The 25,982-nt window shown below is 41.2% G+C and overlaps 1 protein-coding gene across 1 annotated transcript in view; it reads right to left on the reverse strand.

Moving 5' to 3' along the window:
• Positions 1–703: 703 nt before the first annotated feature.
• COLGALT2 (collagen beta(1-O)galactosyltransferase 2) overlaps positions 704–25,982 on the reverse strand; it is a 137,869-nt gene continuing 112,590 nt past the window's right edge. Inside the window, exons 7-12 of the mRNA XM_069074411.1 lie at positions 23,858–23,934; positions 19,918–20,024; positions 16,621–16,753; positions 14,977–15,104; positions 6,328–6,534; positions 704–4,235 (exon numbers count right to left, since the gene is read on the reverse strand). Coding sequence (XP_068930512.1) covers positions 3,959–4,235; positions 6,328–6,534; positions 14,977–15,104; positions 16,621–16,753; positions 19,918–20,024; positions 23,858–23,934 — 929 coding nt within the window. The 3' untranslated portion in view covers positions 704–3,958. The remainder of the gene's footprint in view (positions 4,236–6,327; positions 6,535–14,976; positions 15,105–16,620; positions 16,754–19,917; positions 20,025–23,857; positions 23,935–25,982) is intronic.

Genomic DNA, 25,982 nt, shown 5'->3' on the forward strand with positions numbered 1-25,982 from the left:
ACTGTCTTTGTTTCTCTTTCTTTAAAATGGACATCACTATTTATACCTTCCTCCCTACTTCATATTCTTCTTTGGAAGTGACATGAGAAAGAGTTGGGAAAACTCTTGAAATGAAGTTAAAAGCTTGGGAAGATGAAGATTTGCACCATGCAGTTGCTAGTTGTGGGGGTCTGCTAAAGCCTCGAGATTAAAAGGCCATCAAATATCCAGCCATTTAAGTTCTTGAAAATCAGCACGTTTATTAAAAACCTCTGAATTAAATATCAGAACAGAAACAAAGGGCCATTATATTCAGTAGTTACTGTCCTTTTTTTGCCCCTAACAAAAAAGATCTTTGATTATGGGAGAGTAAGTTGCCTTCCACTGCCCAGAGATATTTTTAATTATAATGCATAAGTGCTAAACTTTATTTGTTATTTAGAGGTCTTTCTGCATTCTTGGGGCTCTTCTGATATGTGTATGGGAGATAATGACTCCCCATTAACACTAATCCAATCCTATTACAATATTACAGGGATTTCAGTGTCAAGATTTTTCAGAAATAGTGAGAACACACAAAAGCATGGGGCATTTGGTTGCCTATGCCACTGGTTACTTCTAGGTATCAAATTTACCATATTCTCCAATCTGTTGCTGGAAAGAGATCCTAGAAGAACTGATTTCTGATCAATATGGTTTGAAAAATCAATGAACAATCACATAGTTTTGGCCTACATTTATTTAGTTAGTTTATTAAAAAGAGCTCTAGGAAAGTGAATAAATAGTTCATGATTCTTTTGCCCCCAACCCTCACCAACAGTTACACACCCACTTGAAAGTACATGCATGTACACTACAGCACACAGGCAGTGTAATGATCATTATTAAGTATCCATATTCCTCAGTATTCCAATGGTAGTCATGTATGAACATTGTCTAGGAAAATGGGAGACCTGTAGAGGGTAGATAGTGATATGTTTGTTCTGTCTTTTGATGTATTGGGCATTTAAAAAATAACAACAGTGCTGATGGTGAAGGCCCCTGTTTCTATATGGCAGAAGTCTTTAGTAACAATAAGGAGTGTCCAGACTGTATTTGCCCTTCTGAGGTTAGGAGGGTGGGCACAGCAACTGGAGACCACGGGCCTCATCCTCTGCTGTTCAAGATGTCATTTTTAAAAGTCGAACATTGTAAGCCTGAGGCTGGGATGGAGGCAGGAAGGACAGTGAGCAGAGCTTGAGAAGGTGGTCAAGGGATTATCGAGAGGATCCATTCTGAAGACATCTCCATAGTACCCCCTCTTCCATCCCCAAAGTCATTGCTGCTGTTCAAAAGATTCTTCTGTTTCCTTTGTGAAGAAGCCAAGGCAGAGGGAAAAGAGGCTGATTCACAGTAGAACAGTTCTACTCTAAAGTTCTAGAACTTAAGGTCACTATCTTGCAAGAATGGAAATTTACAACACTATCAGACCGGCTGACAGGGAATATTAATAAACACAAGTAATGCTTGCTTCATACCTGAAGCAAACCCAAAACACAGAACAATCACTCCCACTTACTCTACCCATTCTCTACTCCCCATGCACCCAAATCACTCACTCTGCAGACACCCATCTCAATTTACATACATACACACAAAAAGTATAAAATATCCAAATATTAGACTGTCCTAGATCATCAATTAAAAATTTCCCCCACCCCAATCCCCCTGTTACTTCATGTTCTTACATAATAGAGAGAACACAGCTCTGTAGCTAAATCTGAGCAGGGTAACTGGGAGTCCAACAGGATTTCTTGGCTTCTGATTTTTAAAAATAATTTTATTTCATTTTTAGCATTTGGCTGCTTCTCCAAATGAAAGAACATTAACACTTACCTAGGAAAGGACAGACCCGGGGCTTACTCTTAAACACAATGAAAGGTAAATTGTTCTTTCGTCCTGTGGCTGCCACTGTACCAAGAACATTAAGCTTGGTGGGTGCCATGTTTTCTATAGCCTGAGCTGCTATAAAAGACCCCTCCCCCCAAAAGGTTAAATGCAAAATGCTGTCAGCTACTGCCCAAGCAGCCCTCACAGCCTAGGGAAGAACATGAAAGCAGGGTCTACACTGTAGGGAAACTATATTTCAGAAGGTACTTTTTTGGTTTTGGGGGCCCTGGGACCCAGAATTTAAGCTTCTGCCAATAGTTAGTTTACAGTTATGGAATGTTAGAACTGAGAAAGGGCTTAGTGATCATTTAGATCATCTATCTTCTTATTTCTCATGTAAGACCAGTAAGAGAAAGAAGGAGGAAATGGTCTTAGTGGAGATTTCATTTAATATGGCATGAAGCTTCCCCAGAAATGGTAAGAAAGCCCAGGATCTTGCTATGTCGTGAACCAACAGCTTCCCAGTTTGTCTGTGAAGCCAACTTAGTGTGTCTAGCTGTGGCTTCTTGTTTGTGTCTGGGAGGGGCTTTTATCACCCATAGTCCAAGAGAGTATTTCAATGGACCAGAGATGATACATGACAATTTGGGGTTGCTCAAAAGACAAACTTGCTGTTGGCTTTTCCGGTGGCTAGAATTCCCGGAACGGCAGGTCCCTGAGGGACGGCCATGCTGAGAATTTGAGGAGTAATAGGTATCAAATGTCAGGGGAGTTAAATCTACACTCCCTACTTACTATAGTTTGGTAAAATGACAAAGTCAAAACCTAAGCACCCCTAAGCAGTCATATACTTTTAAAGACTTTATCAAAGGAATATTTAAAATATAATGAATTATCCACAAACAATACACTTCTTGGGTTGGAAATTCTCTTTCTCCCTCTCTCTCTTGTTTCTCTTCCTCTCTCTTCTCTCTGCCTCTTACTCCTTCCTCCCATTTCTCTTTCTATGGCTTTCTCCCTCTCTCTTTTTCCTGTCTCTCTTTTCCTCCCTCTCTCCTCTTTTTTCTCTATCTCTTCCTCCTTCCCTCTTTCACCTTCTGTGTCTTTCTGGATAATATTTGATAAAGTTTAACATCTAAACCTTCTTTTATGATAACAGAGGGTGTAGGAGAGAATGGGAATGTTGCATAGTACCATGAAACCTCCAGGTAGGAATCATCATAATCCCTTATTTTAAATATATCAGTATAAATGAAGCATTCTAACTGCAATAATCAGGGAAAATGCAAAAGGCTGAGCTTTTTTAAAAACACCCCCCCAAATAACCGATGTAAACTCAGAAAACATTTCGATGATATCTTGGAACTTGGGACAATTATTGGTAAGTCACCTTGGAGTTTTTGAATGTCATGATGGTGAAGTGTCAAGGCAGCAACAGAAAGCATAAAACGCTCATCCTACTGGGCTAGCACTTTGAGAGGACCAAAATGTTGGTGTACCTTACTTTCACAAAGATGACACATGACAAGTTAGAGTCACACAAAAAGGAAAAAAAATCACTCTGCAAAAGTACCCTTTGTTCTTCAAAGAGAACAGAGCAGGATCACCCTAAATAAGTCTCACTGGTGCATTTAAGAGATCATTCAGCTAAACAAAGTTTGATCTACATCTAGGTTTCAGCAGCACAGCCTGCATAAAGTGATGCTCACCTCTCACCACAAAACCCCTGGGCCAATTGTTGCTTTTGTCTTGACAGCTCATTTCTGGGTCCCCTGATAGCCTGGAGATTAGCCCATAGCCACCCAGAGCACTCAGCTACAGGTCCTGGCCTTCATGTGAGCAGTCACTTCACAAAGGTGGCATCTGACCAAACCAAACTGAAAGATACCCTAATTTTTTTTTTTAAAGCCTATCTTCCCATCTTCCTAGAGCCTTCTTAAATTAACATCATTGCCTTTCCTGTCTAATAATCTGCTACTTTCGATCAGACGAGTCAGATCAACTTGATCTGAGAGTGACAATGCAATAAAACAGGGAACTGGAGGGTTATCTCTAAAGACAAACACAAAGCAAGAGGCAGGTCCAGTTGTAGACAGACCCTCGAGGCCCATCATAACTCGTCCCGTGAGGGTGCTGTGTCCAGGGAAGTGGTGGGGGGCAAAGCATCTGTGTTCTGGGCATTGCTGTGGATATGCGCCTGCTTCCGAGACTTCCAAGAGTGCTTCCTGTCCCAGTCGGTGGATACGGTTTCATTGTCCCAGATGGTGGATGTCTCTGTGTCACTCAGATAACCGGGCTGCCCTGTGTAATGGGTGGGATAGATGAGTAGGGGTTCAGCTGAGAAAGCTTTCAGATCCCTGGGCTCGTAGTACTCCATGTATTTGGCTCTAAAAGGGAAAGAAAATCTGTTAAGGAAGCCAATAGCACCTGCAATGGCATGGCTGGGTGGCTACAAATGATGGTGTGTGGGTGGCGGTGAGCACTTTGGAAATGGATGGTTAATGCTTTTGGTGCTTTGGGGAAAAGACATCGTGCCCTTTATCAAAATCCAAACTGTAGGGACATCACAAAATCATTCATTAAAATGTTACAAAGATTTAGCAGCAGCAGCTGAAGCAGAAAAAAAAAGTCAGTATGTTTCTATTCTGATTGGAAATATTACTTAACAGAGATTGATTTTCTATTCTAAGAGTTAGTGGTTGGACTTGTCTAGACCATAGTAGGAAGGAAATGTCTTACTTCCAGCTCCCTGAACCATAAATCAGAGCTCTCAGGACTTCACCTGAGGGCACAGTAGTGGACCTAAGCTTTTATGATGTTAGCTTTCATAATGAGTATCAGAAAATTAAACTCTAAATATTGTATAGAGGATGGTAACAGGCTTCATCTATCTTCACTGGGCCCAAAGAGGAAATGATATTAAGCTATGATACAAAAGATAAAGGAAAAGGAAGAACTTTCTGAAAGAGAGCTTGTAGAATTTCCTTATGATTAAGTACTTAAATCTTCTAGAGAAACTCATCTGTCAATTATAGTACTAATTTATGTGTATGTTGTGCTACATATTATGACTTATTACATAGCCTCATATACTATGTAATATATATTATTTATGTAATTTATCTAGTATATAGTATTAGCTATATGTAACATAAATATACTATATATCTATTATATATTATTTATATAATTTACCTGATAATTAATAATATATATCTATATGTAATATATATTTATAATACATAATTTCAGATTATATATAATTTGTTATATGTAATACTATATAATCATGTATTATTATACAGGTTGTCCCAAAAGTCTTACAGTGGTTTTAAGCTTTTTAAACTTAAAAGTTTGGAATACCTTTTATGATAAATTATAATATCATACTATATATTATTTAATAAATAGTAATATATAGCATGATACATATTAGCATGGCAGGTTGTTTCTTGGGTTAAAATAGGATCTCCCCACATAGTGTTTTCTGGTTCCATAATTCTGTGATATTACTACTATCTTGTGCTTTACCACACTTAGTATTTGTTTTGTGTTTTCCTTGGAGGGAACTAAGTGCTTATGACATTTCCGATAATGATAATAACTGACATTTATACAGCACTTTAAAGTTTGCAGAGGGTTTCCCATACACGATCTTATTTGAGCCCCAAAGCAATATTATGATGATGCTATTATTATGAATAATATGAAGATATTATTTTTTCCATTTTACATATGAGAAAGCTAAGGTCCAGAGAGGTCACATAGCTAATAAATGTCAGGGTTGGGCTTTGAACCCAGGACATTCCTGATTCTGAATTCAACATTCTATCCACTATACCACATTGCCCCTTTATTAACCTCATTAAAAGTTTTACTGATATAGGGAGCTGCTACCTTACTATCTTTATTCTCCTACACAGGAGACAACTAAGTTTCAGAAAGTGATGAGATATTCCAAGGTTCCTAGGAAAATCAGAGAAGGACCTGAAGTTAGACTATCTCTGGACCCAGGGTCTGTTACTCTACCCTTCCTTAATGGAGCCATGAGAGAAGATGCTGCCTTTAGGAGGATTAATTTCACCCATGGGCTTAGAGAACCAAGATGGCCAGAGATGTCTAGAAGCACACATTCCTAGGGTTAAAATTCATAAGAAAGTATCAAGATCACAAAGCCCAGTGGGTTAGGGAATACAAGTCAAGTACTGTGTATCCTTGTCCTGGTCTTCCCCCCCCCCCCCAAGTTGCTCTGTTGATGCTAAGCAGGGCACATCTTTTTTTCTTTCTATGCCTTTTGAATCTTAAAAAAAGGCAAACACTTAGCCCTATCTCCTTGAGTCATCATTTGAGAAAGACAACTCAAAATCATCCTGAAATACTCAGCAAAATATCAAATGCTGCCCGAGGAGGCTGAGTAGCGATTTTCCCCAAAGGGATGATGCCACAGGGTTGGCAGAAAGGCACGACTGGGGGACTCACACAGGATGTTTGTTGTACATGACTGGCAGGAACTCATCTACTGGCAGCATTTTCCCAAAGGGGTCAGCTCCAACAAGCTTCTGGGCCCCTTCCAAGGAGATGACATAGCCCAGGGTCCAGTAGGAGTAATCAGCCTCGACCAGATTCATGACATTGGGCACGGCCTTCTCTGGTTCTTGCACTTGCATTCTCTTCCGACCAATGTAACTAGAATGAAGAGGAGGGTGGGGGAATGAAATTTCAATCTAAGTAACACATGCATAGGTGAGAATAAAGTTTAAATCCCATATACCAGGGCCAGGATACACAATGGGGAATGACGGAGAAGTTGGAGTGTGAACGTGTCCTTTGAGGTTTGAATAAATTTCATGACACATTTAATGTGAACAGTATTATATTAAGCTGCTATAACCATCTGTCACTCAAAATCAGACTCTAAGTCCCTTTAAAAATTATACATATATATATATATATATATATATACACACACACACATATATGTGTGTATTTCAATGAACAAAAATCTGCCCTCCCACCCAAACTGTCTCCAACTGAGAACAAAAGAAACACAAAAACTCCTGTCATAAATATGGATAGTGAAGCAAAACACATTCCTGGATTGGCCTTGTCAAAAAATTTTAAAAATACGTGTCTCTGAATCTCTTTAATAGAAACTCTTCCCTTGTACTCATCCCTGTGGTACAAGGCAAAAAGCTCTGAGGAATAAGGAATAAAGGATTCCTCAAGTCAATTCCCAAATTGTGGACATTCCATCAATTTCCTTAGTGCTAAATGAAAAAGATCCCAGGCACTCTTATTTGTTCAAAATCCCCACATTTTGAGCCTTAAGGATCTTTTTGTTCAGACCCAGGATTTCATCAATATAAGGAACTCTTGGTATGGAAACTCCCTCGACCAATGAAGATCAGAGACTCTTCTGTAACTCAGAGTTTCAGATAGTTGCCTGGAGACCAAGAGACTTTTTCCCACAGTCTCGAAGTTGTACATATTAGAGGACAGACTTGAAACCACACATTCTTGCTTCCAAGGCTGGCCCTCTATTCCATCCATCATGTGCCACTCACTAGTCCCACATAGTCATTCAAATGCCATTGGCAATCACAGGGTAGGGGATGGTTGTAGGAGAGAAATTTAGAGTCCACTTTGCCACATAATCCATTCAGCCCAATATAATTAAACGAATATGCCTGCTGAACTCCTCACCCCTGGTTCACATAGCAGGCATTTAATCATTCCTTATCGATTCTTAATCTGTTGTCTTCCCCTATTAGAAGGCAAATAACTAGCTTTTCTATTCGTATTCATTGCACAGCTTTTTGTAATACAAGACTTTAATTAAACGCTTTTTCTCCCATCCCTTTACTCCTTCCTTCCTTCCATCATGTCTCCCTCCCTTAAAATTTTCCCTGCTTGGAGGTTATTTTGGGAGGAATGAATTATAAACTTTTCCTACCTACTTTGTCCTAAGCTACCCTGCTCACTCACCCCTTTGAGGGATGCCCGTTGTCTTGTCATTCCATCATTTCACAAACGAGTTCATTCATGTGTTCTATGTCCATCTTTGAAGATTTCTACAAACTGTCTTACCGTTAGATTCTCTCTTACTGACAAAAGCAAAACAAACAAAAAAGCCCCCAAACCAAAAACTACTAGAATTCTTCATCAGTCTTTACAGGGAAAAGAATCAGTCATTATTCTCAGTGACTTTCTTTGTTCTTTCCTTAGAATTTTCTATCTTTCTGGAGAAATGGCTCTTGGGGTTTCCAGCAAACTGGTATCCGCCTCCTCTTCCAGCTGAAACTTGTTTTCCAAATGATCCCCTCCCCCTTTTTTTCCTTCTTACATTTTTTTTTTGCCAAAATGGACCGTTAGCTGTTCCCCACACATCCCTTTCCAAGCCTGGAATGCATTTCCTCCTCCACTAGGCCTCTCAGAACCCTTCTCTTTCTTGAAAGCTTAATTCAGGAGCCATCTTCTCCATGCTTTGCCTCTCAACCTCCTCTCTCTCCAAGCTGTTAGCATTTTTTGTCTCTTCAAATTACCTTGGCTTGACTATGCAGAGCATATATGGTCCTTGGGGGGCCAGGGCTGTTAAATTGTTTTTTGTTTGTTTATTTGCTTTGTTTTTGTGTCTTTATATGCAGGGTGAGCTAGGTGGCCAAGTAGATAGAGTACTGGGTCTGGAGTCAGGAAGACTCATCTTTCTGAGTTCAAATTTGGCTTCAGACACTTATTAGCTGTATGACCTTGGGCAAGTCACTTAACCCGGTTTGCCTCAGTTTCCTCATCTGTAAAATGAGCTGGAGAAAGAATTGGCAAACCACTCCAGTATCTTTGCCAAGAAAACCACCAATGGGGTCAACAAAGAGTTGGACATAACCAAACACAACTGAAAAATGAAATCATACTCAGTGGAGCTCCATGCTAGGCATATAGTAAGGATTTAATGAATGTGTATTTAATTGAATAGGAACAGTTTGCCAAGGGAGACCACAGAGTTTCCATCTCTGGAGGGTCTTTAAGTAAAGTAATAATGACCTTATGCCCAGAAATGGCAGTCCTGTCTAATGGAGTGAGGAAGAAACAATGATCCTGAGTGACTGGTCAGGGCACCGGTTCTAACCACAGTAGACATTTTTAAAGGTTATTAGTCATCTTACATAATATGGATATTTAGCTAGGTTTGCCAAGGCTCCATTAGCTGTAACTAGGCTTCCTGTGATCTAGGGATGTTTTCTCTGTGGAGGGAGCAAGTGTTCTCTCTGGGCACACACTTAAGATCCCCTTCTAGAACAGGGCAGGCGGTGGTGCCAGCTGCTTTTGGCAAGAAGCAGGACCCTGTTTGATGAAACTGACTTTGACATGCCACAGGAGAGATGAAGGAAAGTTTGGCACCTTCCTCCACAATTAGGAAGAAGGGAAATATTCCTCATTGCTACTCTCAGGATGGCAGGTAAATAAACATTCAGTAAATAGCAGATCAGAATAAATTGCTCTCAGGCGTGTTACCCTGGGTTTCTCCCACAGTTTTTTTTACTGTTTCAAGCCCCACTGTCAGATGTTCCTCAGGCCTATGTTGGTTTTCATTTCCAACTGGAGAGTGCATACATGATTTTCTGGTCTCATCCTGGTCTGAGGAGGCAACCCAACATTCTGTTTTGGCTCTAGACCTTCCAACCAAAAGGTCAGAAAAAGGTCTTCTTTTTTATTTATTAACTGCAAAATAAATAGGGCTCCACCAATGAGGTCCCTGCCCTCTTTCATGGCCCCTGCCCTTTTGAAAGAGCTGAACTCGATGCAAGCTTGAATCTTGGCTCTGTAGGACCTTGGACAATTCTTAACTTCTCTGGTTCTTGGTTTCTTCATCAGTGAAATGATGAGTTTGGACTAGATGCCCATAAACAGAGCAGTTTAGGGATGAAAGAGACAGAAAGTGTTTTTGTGTAAAGGAAGAGATTCCTACTAATTGTCAAAGGATGTGAGATGTTGCTGCTATCGTGGATGGGCATTTTGATACCAAAGCGGAGTAGAAAAAGAACGCTGCTATCCTGTGACATTCTCCAACACGCAGAGTACAAGGATCCTTTGACTCGGATCAATGCAGTGATCAATGCAAATCCCAAGAAGGATTTCACTGGCATGTGGGTGGCATTCGACAAGAAACCCGAGTACCACTGTCTGTTTTCTTATTTCTGTTTGTCCTTCATGCTCAAAGATGACCAACATGATATCATGATGTCAGGGTCCATGTACACTGTGTCCGTGAATTAACAATAGTCCATAGTTAATAAGATTGTGAGTTCACTCGGTTGTCCTTTGTGTGACCTGAATTTGTATCACGTGACTTAGGAACATACCCCAGGAACTAGCCCCTCCTGGAATAGACAGTACTGTGAGAACTGGCTATTCTCTCAAGGACTGTTACTTGATAACGCCTATGAAAAACACATGCTGCTCGTCCCGGTTGCACAAACACCTGAAAGAATTAAGCAACATCTGCCAAGGAACCAATTATCTTGGTCAAGCCTTCTTTGTTCTTCTCCCATAGAAATCCCCAATTCCAGGGGTGGCCAGGTAGCACAGTGAGTAAGAGCACTGGCTCCAGTATCAGGATGACCTGGATCAAATCCGGGCTCAGATACTCAGCACCACACCCAGATATAACTGGTTGTGTAACCTTGAGCAAGTTACTTAACCCCAATTGCTTTATAAAAAAAAAAAGAAATCCCCAATTCCTTGAGCCTCTTCAGAATCTCACCCATGGAGAGGATGCTCTGCCTGGGACCCTCCCATTCGGGACTCAAAGGCTGTACCCCGGGACTCCCCAGCCATGTTGATCGAGAGTTGGTGCTCCCCCGAATTGGTGATGTTTACTTTCTCTCCTCTCACTATTCTTATTTCTTATTTTAGTTATGCTTGCTTTAATTGTGCTAGGAATATTGTACTGCTGGTGCCGATTTAAGCTTCCTTGTTTCTATGTTCAATAAAACTCCTTCCTCCCTTAAGACTGTGTCATTTGTAGGCGCGAATCCAAACCCCATTAATAAAATCTCAAAACAGTCCAGTTGTGGCCGATCAGCCCAATACAAGTTAGAAAGACTCTACCACAGGTCAGGGACAAAAACAGTATAGTTTCTATGATCCTTTGTGAGAGATAAGTCTCTACATTTGTGCATATGATGTTTTTTTTTTTTTTGAGCTACTGCAATTCTGCTTTGCTCAAAGAGCATAGCACCTTCTTTGATGTGGGCATGCCATACTGGGCGGTCTTGTGCCAGTGTCTCCCATGTCTCACAATTGATACCAAGTTCTTCAGAGAGACCTTGAGAGTGTCCTTGTATTACTGCTTCTGACCACCATGTGATCACTAGTCTTTTAGGCAGATGTATGTTTGACATTTGAACAATGTGACCAGTCCACTGAAATTGCTCCAGTAGAGTTTAAATACTTGGCAGATCAGCTTGAGAAGGGACCTCAGTGTTCAGTACCTTATCCTGCCAGGCGATCTTCAGAATCTTCCTGAGACAATTCAAATGGAAGCAGATCAGTTTTCTGGCATGGTGCTGGTAGACTGTTCAGGTTTCACAGGTATACAACAATGAGGCCAGCACAATGGCTCTGTAGACCTTTAGTTTGGTAGGCAGCCTAATACCTCTTCTCTCCCAAATGCTGAGCTAGCTCTGGCAATGTGTGTGTCAACCTTGTTTTCAATGTATACATCCCTGGAAAGTATGCTACCAAGGTAAGTGAACTTATCCACAGCATTCAAAATTTTTCCATTTGTTGTAACTGATGGTTCGTGTATGGATGGTGTAGTGCTGTCTGGCGGAGAACCTCTGTTTCCTTGGTGTTTGTTGTTAGGCCAAAATTAGCACAAATGGCAGAGATTTGATGCATACTTTGTTTTATCTCAGCATTAGAGGCTGCACTGAGTGCACAATCATCTGCAAACAAACAAAAAATTGCACACCAATTCTCCCTCCACTTTAGTCTTGGCTTGTAGCCTTTTCAAGTTAAATAATTTACTGTCAGTATGGTAGTTGACCTTGATGCTGTTTTTATCCTCCTCAAAGATGTCTGACAACATCATTGAAAACATTATGATAAAAAGCATGGAAGTAAGCATGAAGGCCTGCTTCACTGCATTGAGGACTGGGAAAGCATGAGAGCATCGAACATTATCCAGAACTCAGGCAAGCATGCCATCATGAAACTGGCATGCAATACTGATGGACTTCTCTGGGCAGCCAAATTTTTCCATGACCTTCCAAAGGCCATCATGACTGACCAAATCAAAGGATTTGGTTAGATCAACAAATGTTGTGTACAGACTTTTGTTCTGCTTCTGGCATTTCTCCTGGAGTTGTTGGGCAGCAAACAATCATGTCAATCATTCCTTGACCCTTTCTGAAGCCACACTGACTCTCAGGTAGGTGACCATCATTCAGGAGAAGGGTCAGCCTGTTGAGGAGGACTCTGGTAGAATCTTGCCAGCAATGACTGCGAGAGACACCCCTTTCCTCCGTGGTTGTCACAGGACAACCTACTTCCTTTTCTTTTATAGAGACGGACGATAGAGGTGTCCTTGATCTCCTGGAGGACAACCTCCTTTTGTCATGTGACCCAGAAGATTTCAGTCAGCTTTTGTATAAGCAAGGGACCCTCTGCGTTGTAAGTCTCTGCTGGAATGAAAAATTGGTTTTAGATCTTATATATAGTCATTTCTATATTTTAGGTGAGACATAAAAGGAAAAGGGAAATGGGAAGATTGGAAAAGTCTATGTCCAACCCAGCACTTTGCTGTAGTCACCTTCTTTCTCCCACATCCTGTCTGTCCCTTCTCTTTACAATTACATAGTCTATTAAATCCCGATGTTTGCTGTGAGGGTTCATCCATGATGTTTTATTACATTTAGGTAAAAAGAAAACAGGGCTGGTGATGAGAAGGCTGTAAGACGCAGAAGTCTTCAGTGGTGAGTGACCATTACTGTTGTTGTTTCTGACTCCATTCTTCCCAAGGACTCCAAGCCATCTCTGATAGATAGCCTGTGACAGATAGCTACTCTGGCATAAATGTTACCAAGAATTACCAACTTGTCATTTTCCAGCACATTGATGATGAAAGTCTCCAGATCTTCATAACATTTTTCTTTGACCTCATCAGGGTTCATTATGGTGGGAGCAGAGGCACTGATGATGGTGTTGTGGTACTTTGCTGCAAATGGCAGTCACATTGTCACGAACCTGTCCTTCACTCCTTTTGGGATGCATACAAACTTGTTGGCTAGATTGGATTGGACTGCAAAACGTAAGCCAGTTTCACCGTGCTCCCGGTCACTGTGCTCCCCTCTCTGTTACCCCAGCCCCTCCAGCACTGACTTTGGTAAGCTGGCCTCCTTTGCAAGCCCTGGTTCAGTCAGGGCTGCCATACCCTCTGAATTCTCTTGCAGCAGAAGCTGTCTGTCTTTCATTCTACTGGATTTCATGTTGTCCATAAGTGTATGCACATTTCATGTACTGACAGTGAGCAGAATAATCTTCATAATAGCTTTTGCGCATTCTTTTGGGTTTTGACCACAGAGTGGGGCCCCTGCCTGTTACGGTAAGCAGGCCAGAGTTGGGTGGAGTGCACAATTTTTAGGTAACCTTTTTCAGCCCCTTCCTCATGCCAGGAGGTGAGCAGTGCAATCCTCCAATACCTAGGTGGCTGCCAAATTCTGCCGCTGCTTCAGTCTGGTGAGAAGACCACTTTGTGTGCAGGGTGGTGACTACAGCTCCCAGAATATCTGCACCTGCGGCTTCATCACTTGCCTGTCACCACAGGACTTCATGGCAGGTAAAATAGTAATATAGTAACACAGGAAAATAATAAATAACAAAATACTAAAATAGTCAAGGAGTAAAACAATAAAATAACGAAATGGCAAATTGGTATGAGTGGTGCCTTTTGACTCATGCATAAATTGGATTTAAGTGAGGCAGAGTTGCGCAGTCATCAGCCTCACCCTCTCCTCCAGAGTCATCAAAGTCCAGTCTTGACAAAAGTCAAGAAGACTGCCGTGGCTCTGGATGCAGAGTAGATCTGAGTGTCTTTGGGGTCTGACCAAGCTCTAGGCACTCTACAGTGCCTGCTTCCACTGCCTTTGTGGCCCAGTGAAACAAAATGTTCACCTCTGCCTATTCCACTGGGACGTTTTCACATGATTGGAGTAGATACCCCACTAACTCATGGATGGGTTTGAGGTCCACCAGTTACCCTCAACTTGGTTTAGCCCATATGCCAAGACAGTTTACCCAGTATGGCTACTGCACATACTACAGCTTCTCGTAGCCACAGGTGAGAGCTGGGTGGCAGGCAGATGATCAGCTAGCCCTCACACCAGAGGCACTAGTTCTCCCTGAGCACCCCACATACCAGCAAAAGTTATATGAAATGACATGGAATTTTTACCTCAAAATTAAACAAACCAGTGTTTGCGAAAGTCAATAATAAGGCTGATCTTCTACAAGTACCTGATAAGGGTAAAAGATCTTCCTGGGGGAATTCTTACCTGAGTAGAATAACTAAGTGAAGACCAGGCAAAGGGCAGAGCTCCTTTTTTTCTCACAGAAGCTATAAACATCCATTGAATTGAGTTAGAAATGATGAAAAGGATGGTTTCAGAAAAACCTGGGAAGACTTGTATGGATTGATGTTGAATGAAGTGAGCAGAACCAGAACGAATTTAAAAATTCACCAATGTAAAGATGAATGACCAGAAGACTCAATGCTGATCAATGTAGTGACCAATCACAATTCCAGAAGACTGGTGATGAACACTGTGACCCACTTCCTAACAGGGAGGGGATGAACTCAGGGGGCAGAACAAGACAGGCATTTTAGGACATGGCCATGTTTTGCTTGGCTATGCATATTTATTACAAAGTTGTTTTTTTTTTCTTTTTTTCATTTTGGGACAGAGAGAAGTAGAAAGGAGGGAAAATAAATGTTTGTTAATTTAAAAAACAAAATTTAAATAAAAGAATTGAACTGAGAGGTAGTGAATGGTTACCTCCATCTTGCAGAGGGTGAGGAGCCTGTAGGAGCTCAGTCTCCCCCACCCCTAATGCCCCTTCTCTTTCACTCACATCAGTTCCCAGTCCAGCTCTACACGGTCAATGTCGTCCATCAACTTCACAAGCTTCTTCTTAAACTGATGCTCAAAACGCACATCGTCCTCAATAACAAGTGTCTTCTCCAGTTCTCGGTCAATTACCTGGTATTTTAAGAAAAGGAGGACACACTTCAGGCCAATTAATTCCTCCCACTTACCTGTGCTTTACTAATAAAAGAAATGACACTGAAGTACCATAGACTCCCGGGAGGTGAGGCACCACCAAGGCTTTCTGCATGGGACTTTTTTCCCCTCTGCAAAAGACAACCTTATAATAAGCTAAAAGTCAGCAGACTTGAAATCTCATTCCAGTAACTTCTTGCTAAATGTCTTTGAATAAAGTGTCTATGTGCCTCAGCCTTCTTAGTGATCATATAAGTATAAAGATGCTTGCCTGACAGGAAGGTGGGAAGGGACTGAATGCTCAGGAATTTTGTTAAAGTTTATCAGATGCATGGTACAGTGGTGATTATAATTCCACATTATTATGATAATGTAGTAATTGTTGCTATTGTAGTTCCCATCTGGTCCTTTTTTCTCTCTGGGTCCAACCAAAAAGAGGAATGAGTAACATCAGTCTGCTATTAAGTTACAAGTGAAAATTCTAGAGAGGCCAATTGGGGTTCAAGTTAAAAAAAATCTTCCTAACAATTAAAACTCCCAGAAAGTGGGATGGAATAACCCACTTCAGGAGGCAGTGAGTTTCCAGTCATTGAAGGTCTTCAAGCCCAGACTGGGTGAACCACCATCAGGTAAGTAGTAGACCACATTCTGGGCTAGCCTTGTAACATGGTGGAGGGCATGGGGACTTGGAGCCAGAAGTACTTGGACATAAATACTGGCTCTTACAGCTGCAGGACCGTGGGCAAGCCCCTTAGCCTCTCACAGCCTGTTTCCCCATCTCTGGGCTTGAGATAATAGTCATTCCAGTAGCACCTCCCTCAGATGGTTCTTGTGAAGCCGTGTCAACTCTAAAGCACAATATAAATGTTATATAAATTTATATATAAATGTTCCCCCATATGCAAGACTGGGTGGCCTTGGAAGTCCCTTTCTATTCCGTGAAGATAAGTCTTATCTTTTTGTTTAAAAAAAAAATCTCAGTATCATCGGTACATAGGGGTCCATGGACCCTCACGGCTTGATGTGGTACTAATTCTTTTTTTTTTTTTAAGCAATTGGGGTTAAGTAACTTGCTCAAGTTTACATGGCCAGTTATTTTTGGGTGTGGTGCTAAGTATCTGAGCCCGGATTTGATCCCCAGGTCATCCTGACACTAGAGCCGGCGCTCTTACTCATTGTGCTACCTGGCCGCCCCTGTGGTACCAATTCTTACTCGTTGTTTGGTGCTTTGTTGTTGTTTTTTGGGAAAGAGGTCAAGCATATGATTAAGTGCATCTTAAGGTGAGCATTGTCTAAAGCACAACATAAGGTTCCAAGTTATTTAATATCATACCATTTCAAACCCCTAACAATTCATCTCCAGAGTCCTACAAACCATTCTCTTTGTTGTAAAACTGATTCCATTCAATTCAACAAACAGTTCAATGTCTATTTTGCCCCAAATCCTGGGCTAGATACTGGGGCTACAAAGACAAATGTGAAAAGCATCATTTACCTCCTTCCAAATAGAATAGTGGCTGAGAAAGCAACCAATTTCACCCCTTGTCAATGGTCTGGAAGAATAAGGATCCTTGTACCCAGGCAGCATTTCAATATTCAGTGCTTTCAGCTGACTTGTGTTCAGGGCCCTGCAAGACAAAGAAAGGTTCTTACTATGTTAAAAGGCATTACTGTGTTAAAAGAAGTAATAACTGCACATTCCCTACCATCCCCTCTATTACACGCCCCCCCCAAAAAAATTCCAACCCAGGGAGAGGAGTCCTTGTGATTATGAGTGTTTGGTGGTTTTGTTGGGCAAGAGCTAGAGTCTGGAAGTCCCTGAATAACCAGGGTCACACAGAACGTGGGCAGAGTAAACTCCTACTGACCATGAGTGACTTAGAATTTGGGTGTCCTGTGGATGATGAAGCCAAGGGTCCCTTTATAGGCCACTGAGGAGGGAAGGGAGGATGATTCAGTAGGCCTTTAAGAAATGAATGACTCTACCCCCGGTGCACTCTTCTCTGGACTCTAGCGGGCAATGGGCAACTCTGGGACTTCTGGTAAGAAGCATCCCATTTGGGCAAGTCAGGCCAGAGCATAGGCTCATCATCTTGGTGGTGGTTGTCTTGTCCCAAGAACAACAAAGTTGTTGACCAGGACCCAGGACCCAGGACCACCAAACTTCTTGAACTCCCAAGATGACCCCCTAGCCTGAACGTATACCAGATTTGATATTTATTTATTCACCTAAGAAGAAGAAAGGACAAACACAGAAGAGCTAGCCCAAGCCCCAAGCTCAGGAATGGGCTCACCTAAACAAAAAATGGGCTTTGGTTGTTTTGTATTCACAGCTGCATGGTGGTTGGGGGCACCTTCTTCACGGGAAGTCTCAGAGTTGGGGGGATGTCACCTGGAGGGTGAGAGGGAGAAGGCACCAGGGGCACAGATACTCCCTTTTAAAAGTTCCTATGAATCCTTAGTTCTTCCCCTGTTGGCTAACAAGGGAATGGCTTCATCAGCCCCAAAGCACTCTTCACACCTGAGACATGGAAAGCAACCAGGGAATCCATCAGTCACAAAGCAGCAGAGCTGAGTCCCGTGAAGCCACCAGGGACTTTGTTATCCCCAAAGCACTCAAGAACATGGTCATACTGACCAGCAGGAGTCAGGAAGGGAAGTTCTGCCCATGTCCTGTACAACCCCTGGCTCTCTTGTTTAAGGAAAACAAATCAAACATTATAGTTAGGAAAAATATGGACAGAGGTGGCTAAAATCGACTGAAAAGGAGACTGTAGGTCAGTCGGATGCCTTTGGCAAATGAAAACTAAAAACAGAGACAGACTTTGGCTACACGTACAGAGAAACAGGTCTACGGAGGCTCGGGGTCCAGCTGACCAAACCCTACAGAATGGCTTTGCTCATGCTAGCTACGTCTCCTAGCAAATTCTTCCTTGCCCTCCAGGTACCCCATTCTTCATCCATCCCCTCCTATCCCTGAGGTTCTAATGGCATTTCATGAGAAAGACTGATTTGAAACACTGTCTTGGTATGGCTGCTTGCTTCAGGCCATCTGGCTAAGCCAAGGGGAAGGGAAGAGATCTTTATACAGCACCTCCCAGTGCCAGGCTCTATGCTAAGCACTCTGCAACTTTATCTCATCAGGTCCTCACCACAATGCTGGGGGGAGGGTGTTATTATTATTCCCATTTTACAGTTGAGGAAACTGAGGCACACAGAAATTGTGACTTGCCCAGGATCACACAGCTAGTCTGAGGCTGGATTTGAACTCAGGTTTTCTTAACTTCAGGCCCAGCACTCTATCTACTGGGCCACCTAGTTTCCTCCAATGGTAATAAGTGGTAATGGGGCACCTTGATGGAGTATTTGAAGGAGCAAGAGACTCTCACAGACCCTGGACCTTTTAAAAAGTGATCTCTCCTCAAGTGCTGGCTCTTCTTCGTTGGCCTTTCCCTTGTGGTCCAGTGGAAAGAATGCTAGATGGTAGAATCAGCGGTCCTGGGTGCCAGGTCCAGCTCTGTCACTACCTAGCTCCATGATCTTGGGCTGGTCATTTCACTTTCCTACCTATTCAATGATCATATCAGGCTAGATGTTCTAAAAAATCTCTTCCAGCTCAAATTTTATGATTCTAAAAGTCTAGTATCCTGAGAATGTGAATTTTATAGCTCTGGGGTGTCCTGGGGTTGACAGATACAGGACTACTCCCAACCCAAGCCAGCCAACCATATAGATTCAGAGAAGTCCTGAGGACTTGTGCTGGGGAGTAGTTTTCAGTGGCAAAGACTAGATTCTGAATGAAACCCACCAGGAGGACAGGGCAGTTTTCATACACTGTTGTGCACATTCCGTGGCCAACTGAACATAAGAAGTAGCCGAATCAGGGTGCACCTGCGGGCTGTGGCAGGTATTTGGGAAAGCCTGCTTTGGACCAGGTTCCAAACCCATATTCCCCATCTTAGCACATCATAGAAGACTGACAATTAGAGTCATAACTCAAAGAACGCCCAGTTGTGAGCAGTGACTATCGCTGAACCAGGTGGATACAGGCTGCTGTTTCCAGCTGGGCAGGATTTGGGGCGTATTTGGGGAGCATTTGTCAGTGAGCTAGCTCTGTGCTAAGTGCTGAGGCTACACAAAGGGGCAAAAATCAAAACCGAAGACAAAGGCCAGTCCCTGCTCTCAAGGAGCTCACAGTCTAATAATTTTCATTCACCTAAATGTGGCTACAGATCATTATATTTCTCCTCAGTTCAAGCTGCTATAACTATGATTTCAGAAGGAAAAGACCTATCCTCTGATGGCCAGGCCCTGTCAATAGTAGGTCCCTGGCACAGGAATGACTTTCCACCTGAAACAATGTCCTGATTTAGAGATGGCGGGTTGTAGTGGGGCAAGCACCGGCCATGGAATCAAAAGGAGTTCAAACCCCGGCCCTGAAACTGATTGGCTCTGTGACCCTGGATAAGTCACTCTCTGTTTTCTCATCTGTAAAATGGAGACAAGAAATAATAGCTAACAAATAGCACCTGCAAAGTGGTCTCTATATTTTATTCTATTGGAGGCAACTGGTGATGTAGTGTATGATGTGCTGGCTCTGGGGTCTGGATGACCTAAGTTCAAATCCAGCCTCAGTCACTAGCTGTGTGACTCTGTCTGGACAAGTCACTTAGCCTGAAAGAAAAGCTTATAAACTTCAAAGCAGGATGTGCATATGCGTTCTTATTATTGTCCCAACCCACTAATTAAAATCTGCAAATATAAGAGGGGAGACAAACACAAAGAAGCTCACTTTCCATCCACAGCCTCTACAATTTTGACCTCGATCTCTTGTTCGTAAAGTGTGCGCAGCATTCGATCTCGTCTGTCCTTGCGCCGTTTGAGGTTTATCATGAAAATCTAAAGCAGAAAACAAGGGGAAAAAGTAACAGTGAATGCCACTTCAGACCTTCTGTGAAGCAAAGCCCTTAAAACCCCAAGTCTTATTATATTGGACACTCAGTAAAAAGGGGTAAGAAAGACTCTGATGGAGTCTTTGGAGCAGGGAGGACAGCAGCTTGTTGATGAAGGAGACTGTTTTTTACATTTGGGGTTGTCCCTAGGCTTAAAGGCCTCTAATGCTAGCATTTGGAGCTCTTCCCAATATTGCTAGCTGAGAATGTCCTTGCTCTCCTCAAATTTTCAGTAGAACACTTTGCCTGGATCTCACCTCAATCCCCATCACTCCTTAGCTTGCACTATACTTAAACTTATATAAGTCATAGTTTCCCCCAATAGGTCCTTAAAAGGATTATGTCATTTAAAAAAATCTTTCTGTATGCAGAGTGCCTGACACATAGTAGGTACTTGCTAACTGTTTGTTATAATAGAATTTTTCTTAAAATCAACTCTTTGTATAAGTTTAACCACTCTGGTGGTGTTAGTTTGATGCTCCTGAAAATCTCCTAAATGCACTGAAAAATCTCCCCGATACTCTAGAGGGAGCAAAGTCAAATAAAATGACTTCTGAAGCCCAGAAGTAGCAAGTAGACACAGCATTGGTAAGTCAGGGCTTTCCAATCTCCTTTGAGAGATAGGCATTCAAGGAGACAGCACAATGCTTGGCCCTTAATAAAGGCTTTCTATTTATTCACATAATAGGAGAATTTCCTTTAACTTTATCCTAATGGTATTTACATCCACCATTGTATCTGACCTGAATTTTGTTGTATTCCCATTTTGAGTTGATTTATGAGCTTGCAATCACATATACAATGACCAAAATATTGTAAATAAAGTTCACATTTGAAAGGTTTTCTTTGCTCTGCATCCTGTCATATATATTATACCTGGTTTCTTTGAATCTTCATATACACATATCCATATACATACCTACACATATATACATTCCTTAGAACACAGTAACAATTCATTAGGCATATGACATAACTTAATCTCATATTTCTCTATTGTCAGGAACATATTTTGTTTCTGCAACATTTTCAACAAACATATTACTATGGTTATCCCTTCTGCATTGCAGAGGTTAGAGGCCTGGTACCCCCATGATCTGGAAAATCCATGTTAAATTTTTGGTCCTCCATACCAGCGAGGAAGTTTGAATTTTTTTTCTTTTTTCTTTTAAGGGGTGTTTACAATACCTTATTGTAAAATTTGGGTTAAGTATCTGGTCATAGGCTAAACTTAGGTCAATGTTAAGTAAAAATATTTTTTCTGTGTTGTTTGCTGGCCTTTGCTTGTTGTCTGAGGCTTCTGCAAAACTTCCCCCAAATTCCCATTTAATTTCTTATGCTGACCCACAATATGTAGAAACCACAATGGGGAAAGTCACAATGTGAAAGGGATAACTGTATATAACAGTAGCCTACTGGTCTAGAAAACAGGAAACCCTGCTTCTGTTTCTGCCTGGGTTACCAACTAAGTGTCTTGGTATAGTGGAAAAAACATTGAATTTAGGATCCAAGATCATCAGTTAAAATGTGGGCTCTCCTACTTACTATGAATGTGACCTTAGACAAATCAATTTACCTCTCAAGGCCTCAGTTTCCTCATCTGTAAAATGGGGATTTTGGGCTATGATGCTTCCTAGCTCTAAATCTTATAAGTATATGTGTGCTGCAAACTAAGAGCTCTCTGTCTTTGTCTAAATCACAGCTACCTGAGACTCATCTCCAGAATATGGGGGCTGGGCTCACTCTCTAAGCTTCTTTCCAGCTGCAATATTTTATGAATCCGAGTGGAAAGTCAAACTAAATCTAAGGAAATGAAAGTTTTGAGATAAGTAGATTTACCAAAGATATAGGAAAAAAGGTTATTTACTTGGGGAATGTACTTTGTAAAAGGATATGTTTGGGTGTTTTGTTAAGAATTATCTGTTGTGTTGAAAAAAATATAACAGTACACTTATTTTTCTTCCAAAAAAGAAAGGTCTTCTCTTCACAAGAGATGCTAAATGCTTTATATTTAATTTTAGTTGATGCTTATATTTAATTTTATGAAAACCACTAAATTTATTTCAGGTTGCATGTGTGTGTATGCATGTGTATGTGGGAATTGGTGCGTACAAATTCCACACTTCTGTCTGAGTGACCTAACAACAGTCCTTTCACAAAGATAATAATGGAGCTCTCTGGGGACACTGGTTGCTCTGTCCTAACTTTAAGCAGAGCAGGAGCAAAAACAGACTTCTCATCTAGGAAGACCATATTTTAGCAAATATAAACCCAACCTCAGACCCTACTCAGTCCAAGGGCAATAAAAATGGTAGCCACAAAGGAAAAACACAGACAACAGAGAAACACTTGCATTTAGTCGTAGCAGACTGTAAATAGGAAGTGGAGTGGGGTGAGGGAGAGGAGGGGAAATCTATTAAATCCAATATAGCCCAAACATTGGCCACACCAGATCCCCAAATCTTAGCTTGACAGGTTAGGCATCGCCTTTTCGATCTCCCTCTCTCCAGGCAGGTCCACACCTAAATCATCCCAGAGGGATGGAAAACTAGCTGTCTTTTAAACATTACATAAACATTTATTGCTGCTGCTTTTATTTTATTCTTCAGAAAAAGAAATTCCCTCCATAAAAAACTCCACTGTGTAATGACTTTTATGGTCCAACTTTTGCTGTCTTCTTCAAGACAAAACCAACCATGAAGAATCATGGGCACATGTTCCCAAGGCTGACCTAACAGAAATTAGAGACAGGACCTAGGAGAAATGATATACTTTGTTAGGGAAGAGAACAATGAATGTCTCCACATACACTTAGGTTCTCTTAGCAGAGAGCAAGGGTTTCAGCTTTTTTCATGTTATGGAGGCTTTAAGATCCTGGTGTAGTCTATGGGGCTTTTCTTAGAAAATATTTTTTAAAAAAATCATAATTGAAAGGGTTATAACATAATAACATTGTTATAATTATTATACTATAAAACATTATTATTATTATAATATAATGGCATATTATTATAATACAATAGCATTATATATAATTATACAACATTATAATTATTATATTCTTTAATTATTATAATTATAAAATAATTATTATAATAACCTCAGGGGTTAGTGAAAATAAAGATGTAACTTTTTTTCCCATGGATTCCATTGAAATCTACCCACAGACTCCCTCTCTCTCCTTATCTCCTCACTCCCATTCCCCAGGTTAAGAACCCTTGAGGCCTGAGATATAGCATGAGTCAGGGAGGATGGGAAGAAGAATGGCTATATGAATGAATATGTTCATAGGAACAATGAAACTGCTTGGGCCAAGTCCATTTTGGGAAGTCTAATTATTTCTAAAAACTATTGACAGTTTTGTTTAAGTTCCCTCTAACTGAATTGCAACCCTCTCCCTCTCTGATAATAATAATAACTCCAATAATAACAGATACTTGTACAATGCTTTCGTCTGCAAAGAACATTGCATATTTTATCTCAGCCGAGCTTTACAACAACTTTGTGAGGCAGGTACTAGAGTTATTCTTGTCTCTATAGGGACACTGCATCTCCTGGCTGCTTTCTCGTTTCCCTTCTGCCTCTTAGAGGACTTAGCTCCCTTCCCAGTTACATATCTCTACAGTAGAGAAGTAGTGTTGCAAAATGGTTAGAGTCAAGAAATACCCAAATTCCAAGCTCATTTCTGATATTAAGTAGGTGACCATAGTCACCTACCCTTACATTGCACATATACATAAAGATGTGTGTGTGTGTGTGTGTGTGTATCCTCCTCCTTACCTCGTCAAATCCCATCTTATCTGGGTATTTGGGAGCAACTGAGACATGCTGGGAGGGTTCAATTGGAGGACGGTCAACTGAAAGATAAGAAACATAATTAATGAAAGAGAAATATACAATTCTAGTGCCTAGCATTGTCCTCCATATATAACAATTGCTTAATAAATATCTGTTGAATTGAGTTGACTTCCATCAGCATTCTCTGCTCTCTGTGGCTAGAGTACATTTCACCCATCCATCCATCCATCCATCCATCCATCCATCTGTCCATCCATCCATCATACATGCATGCATTCAACAAGTAGTTATTAAGTACCTACTACGTACCAAATGTTGAGGGAGAAATGAAAAAAAAAACCAGTCCTTTCTTTTAGATAGCTTACATTATTTCATCAAAACTTTGTTTTTATTCTGAACTTAAGCAACAAATAAAATGGGGATTTGCATATGCATAGTAGAAAAGAATAAGAATATTGTTCATGGAAAATGAAGGTCTTGATTATGTATTGTTTTCTTTTCATTCTAAGTATATAATAAGTTTAACCAGTAGATTTCAAAGCTGTCCTTCCTGTCTGCAGAGAGCTTACATTCCACTGGGGGAAACAATGATAAGTAAATGTGAAATATATTCAAACCAAATACAAATTATTTTCAGAGAGAGGACACTAGAAAGTGGCAAGCTCAAAAGAGAGCCTTGTGTAGGAGATGACACTTGAGCTGGGATGTGTAGGAATTGTAGGATTCCAGTAGGTGGGAGTGTAAAGGGAATACATTCCAGACGTGGAAGAGAGTCTATGGAAAAGCATGGGGATGGTGATGGAGAACACTTCTTACAGAAAACAGCAAATAGGTGGGTCTGGCTGAATTGGAAAGTTACTGAAGGAGAAGAAAGCATAATAAACCTGTAGAGGTAGGCTGGTGTCAGATTATAGAAGGCATTAGATGTGGAAAAGAGGAATTTATATTTTATTCTAGGGGCAAAAGGGCTATTAAAATTTCTGGAGCAGAAGTGTGATGTGGCGGCTTCATGGTTTGGGAATATCACTTAGCTGCTGTGTGGAAAATGGAAACGGGAGAGTCTTGAAGCATAAAGACCAGTTAGGAAGCTGTAGCAGCACACCAGGTGAGAGGTGAGGAGAGCCTGAACTAGCACAGTAACCCTGTGAGTGGAGGGCTAGGAGCAGCTAGGTGGTACAGTGGATAGAGTGCCAGGCCTAGAGTCAGGAAGACTCATCTTCATATGTTCAAACCCAGCCTCAGACACTTAATAGTTATGTGACCCTGGGCAAGTCACTTAACTTCTGCCTTGGTTTCCTTGTCTGCAAAAGGAGCTGGAGAAGGAAATGGCAAACCGCTTCAAGTATCTTCACCAAGAAAACCCTGAATGAGGTCACGAAGAGGCAGACATGACTGATAATGACCCAACAACAAAGAGTGGAGAGAAGGAAAAGGATGTAAGAGATGTTGTGAAGGCTGAAGACCTGGCATTGACTGCATCTAGTGGAAGGGGAGTGAAGGAGAGTGGAGAGTCAAGGGCGACTCCAAGATTGCAAACCTGGTGGATGGAAAAGATAGCAGTGTGTTGGCTAGAAATAAGGGTAGGTTTGGAGGAGGAAAGAATGATGCATAGGTCAGGAGGAAAAGACAAAGGTCACATGAATCCAGCCACTCCCAAAGCATTTCTTTGGTCCTCTCATAGATGACCGGAAGGATACTTTCCTGATCAGACGTGAACAATTTAATGATGAAATCACGAGCTAATCACTGACAATTGGGGATTCTGTCATCAAATTTGCTATAGTTCCTTATATGTGAAAATCCTGCCTCCATTTCTCCAGTGGAAAGTGATTATAAAGCTAGGCACTGACATTCTCTGTAACTTTTTAGAGTCACTCCACATAATCACAAAATCTTTTCAAAGATTTTTCAGAGTTCCATCTAATCGATTAATTGATCAAATAAAAAAAGCATTTATTAAGCACCTATTGTATAGCAGGCACTATATAAGGGAAACAAAGACAAAAGATGAAAAAGTTCCTGCTCTCATGGAGCTAATATTCCATCGGGGATATAATGTGTATATATATATATATATATATATATATATATATATATATATATATAT

The sequence above is a fragment of the Petaurus breviceps genome, unplaced genomic scaffold (genome assembly GCF_028583685.1).
Source record: "Petaurus breviceps papuanus isolate PSGF00001 unplaced genomic scaffold, PetGlider_PUasm1.0 90895, whole genome shotgun sequence".
Classification (NCBI taxonomy): Eukaryota; Metazoa; Chordata; class Mammalia; order Diprotodontia; family Petauridae; genus Petaurus; species Petaurus breviceps.